General features: G+C 33.4%; 2 protein-coding genes across 2 annotated transcripts in view; both read left to right on the plus strand.

Moving 5' to 3' along the window:
- Positions 1-634, plus strand: part of LOC109834673 (cytochrome P450 90B1-like) — a 15,396-nt gene extending 14,762 nt beyond the window's left edge. The window contains exon 8 of the mRNA XM_020402703.1: positions 517-634. Within this exon, the coding sequence (XP_020258292.1) occupies positions 517-634 (118 nt within the window). The remainder of the gene's footprint in view (positions 1-516) is intronic.
- The window catches only part of LOC109833126 (phosphatidylinositol transfer protein PDR16-like), an 18,180-nt gene continuing 17,919 nt past the window's right edge, over positions 2,202-2,462 (plus strand). The window contains exon 1 of the mRNA XM_020400681.1: positions 2,202-2,392. The gene's annotated coding sequence lies outside the window, so the exon portion shown is untranslated. The remainder of the gene's footprint in view (positions 2,393-2,462) is intronic.

Genomic DNA, 2,462 nt, shown 5'->3' on the forward strand with positions numbered 1-2,462 from the left:
TCTCTACTTCCTTTATTGTAGAGAATTGGTGCAACCTGTAATTAATGTGGATAAATAAGGGTCCAAAATATAAGGCCATTGGAGGGGACAGGTAAGGTGTCCCCCTCCTATTGCATATTGAGCTGGCATTACCAACTCATTATGCAATAGAGAGGGGACAACTCACATGTCCCCTCCCTTCTCTCTACTTCCTTTATTGTAGAGAATTGGTGCAACCTGTAATTAATGTGGATAAATAAGGGTCCAAAATATAAGGCCATTGGAGGGGACAGGTAAGGTGTCCCCCTCCTATTGCATATTGAGCTGGCATTACCAACTCATTATGCAATAGAGAGGGGACAACTCACATGTCCCCTCCATTCGTCCCATATTTTGGATGCTTAAGTTATTTTTCATCTTAGTTTTTTAGGAGAACGAAACATCTTATTAGCTACGATTGCAAGGTGAACGTTAACTACATTGCAATTGTAATTAATGAGATTCTTTCTTCTTCTTCTTTTTTTGTGTGCGCGGCAGCTGTGTGAGCGGCAGCTGTGTGAGAGCGCTTGTGACTGAAGAGACTCTCCTCCAAGCAAATGCTGAGGAAGATTTCTTTTTTAAGTATCTAGATCACAGTGATTTATGTTGCCTTTGAAGGAGAGTGGTCTACAAAGAAGTATTAGTACTATCAATTTATATATATTTACTGGCTAAATTATCAAATACGTATGCTTAGTACCATATTCTTACCAGTTTGGTATTTTCAGTTTCTACGGCAATATTAAGCTAATCATGCCAAATTATTTCTGTAGCAATAAAAATACCAAATTAGAAAAGGGGTCCTAATAAAAATACTAATTTGGTAATTTAGCCAAAATTCAATATTAATGATTTAAAGTTACCAGAGAAACTGAAAATCTCAAATCGAAAAGTATGTACTGATAAATACCAATTTGATAAATATGGTAATTTAGCCTATATTTACCAGAGTTTTAATCATTTCTAATCATGATTTTGAAGTTTCTATGAAGTGACGACGTGTTTAAAATGGTACCAGAATAATTCAGTTATCTTACGTTTAAACAAGTAACTGTATAATTTAGTATTAAATTATAGCTTTCAAAATTTACTACAATGTCATATTTTGTACAATAATAGAATATGTCCTCTGAGATGATCAATGTATGATCTTGTTGTAGCTAAGATATTTTGGGTTCAAAATTGGCCTATTACGATAGATGGACGCAGCCCATTTTAAGCTTAAAGCTTTCTAAAAGGCCAGAGCCCATCTTTGCAGTGGGGACGGAGTTCAGTGGCCTTAGAAACAAACAAGTCTCTCAAATAAATAATGTGGAGGAAATCTCTTTGTTTGTTTTTTAGGGCCTGTTTGGTTATTTCCTAAAACACCAAGGAATAGAAATGAAAACCAAGAAAACTCAAAAAGTACAATTTCATCTATTTTTATCCCTAAAACCCACCTACAATATTATTTTTATCCAACAACTCATCCATCATATCTAATAAAATATTATTTTCATCCAACAACTCATCCACCACATCCACCACATCTAATAAAATATTATTTTCATCCAACAACTCATCCATCACATCTAATAAAATATTATTTTTATCCACAACATCACTCAACTCATCTCATCTCATCATTTCAAATCACTCACATCATCCAATAAGATGGTGACAACTCATCTCATCTCATTAATATTTCATTTCCACCAATTTCCTCCAAAAAAACTAGGAAAACAATTTCCTTAAGTATGGGTCACATCATCCAATAATATAATGACAACTCATCTCATCTCATCTATTTTCTTATTTTTAAGAATGAACCAAATAAAAAAAAACAACCTATTACAAGAAATAGGTTTCTTATAATTAATTTCCTTATTTCTTTCGTCAACCAAACAACATCAAAACAAGTTTTTTTTAAAAATCACTCACATCATCCTATAATAAGGTGACAACTCGTCTCATCTCATCTCCATTTCTTTGATTTCCTTCTTTTTTTAGCAAACCAAACACTCCCAAAACAGTTCTTCTTAGAAATAGTTTTCCATTTCTTTGATTTCCCACTTTTTTTAGGCAAACAATTCTTCTTAAGATGAATTCATAAATGGGGAGGAAATTAGGCAAAGAGAATCTTGAGTAGGTCTCCTTAAATAAATAAATAAATAAATTATAAATGAATAAATGAATAGAATAGTTAGTCCCTTCACAGTTCGCCAACCAAAACGCCTGATCTGAGGCTTCGCCGGCACTGTTGACGAAATTAAATTAACACGCCTCTCTTTATTAATTATTATTCGGTTAATTACTCATCAGTGGAAAAATCAAAAGAGGCCAAGATCTCTAATCACCTCTCTCCTCTCTCGCCGATCTAATCTCGTTCTCACCGGTAATTTCTCTTTTCTAATTTCGATTTCCTTAGTTGCATCAATTTATCATCTTTTTTCTGTAATTTCGTA

The sequence above is a fragment of the Asparagus officinalis genome, chromosome 3 (assembly GCF_001876935.1).
Source record: "Asparagus officinalis chromosome 3, Aspof.V1, whole genome shotgun sequence".
Taxonomy (NCBI): domain Eukaryota; kingdom Viridiplantae; phylum Streptophyta; class Magnoliopsida; order Asparagales; family Asparagaceae; genus Asparagus; species Asparagus officinalis.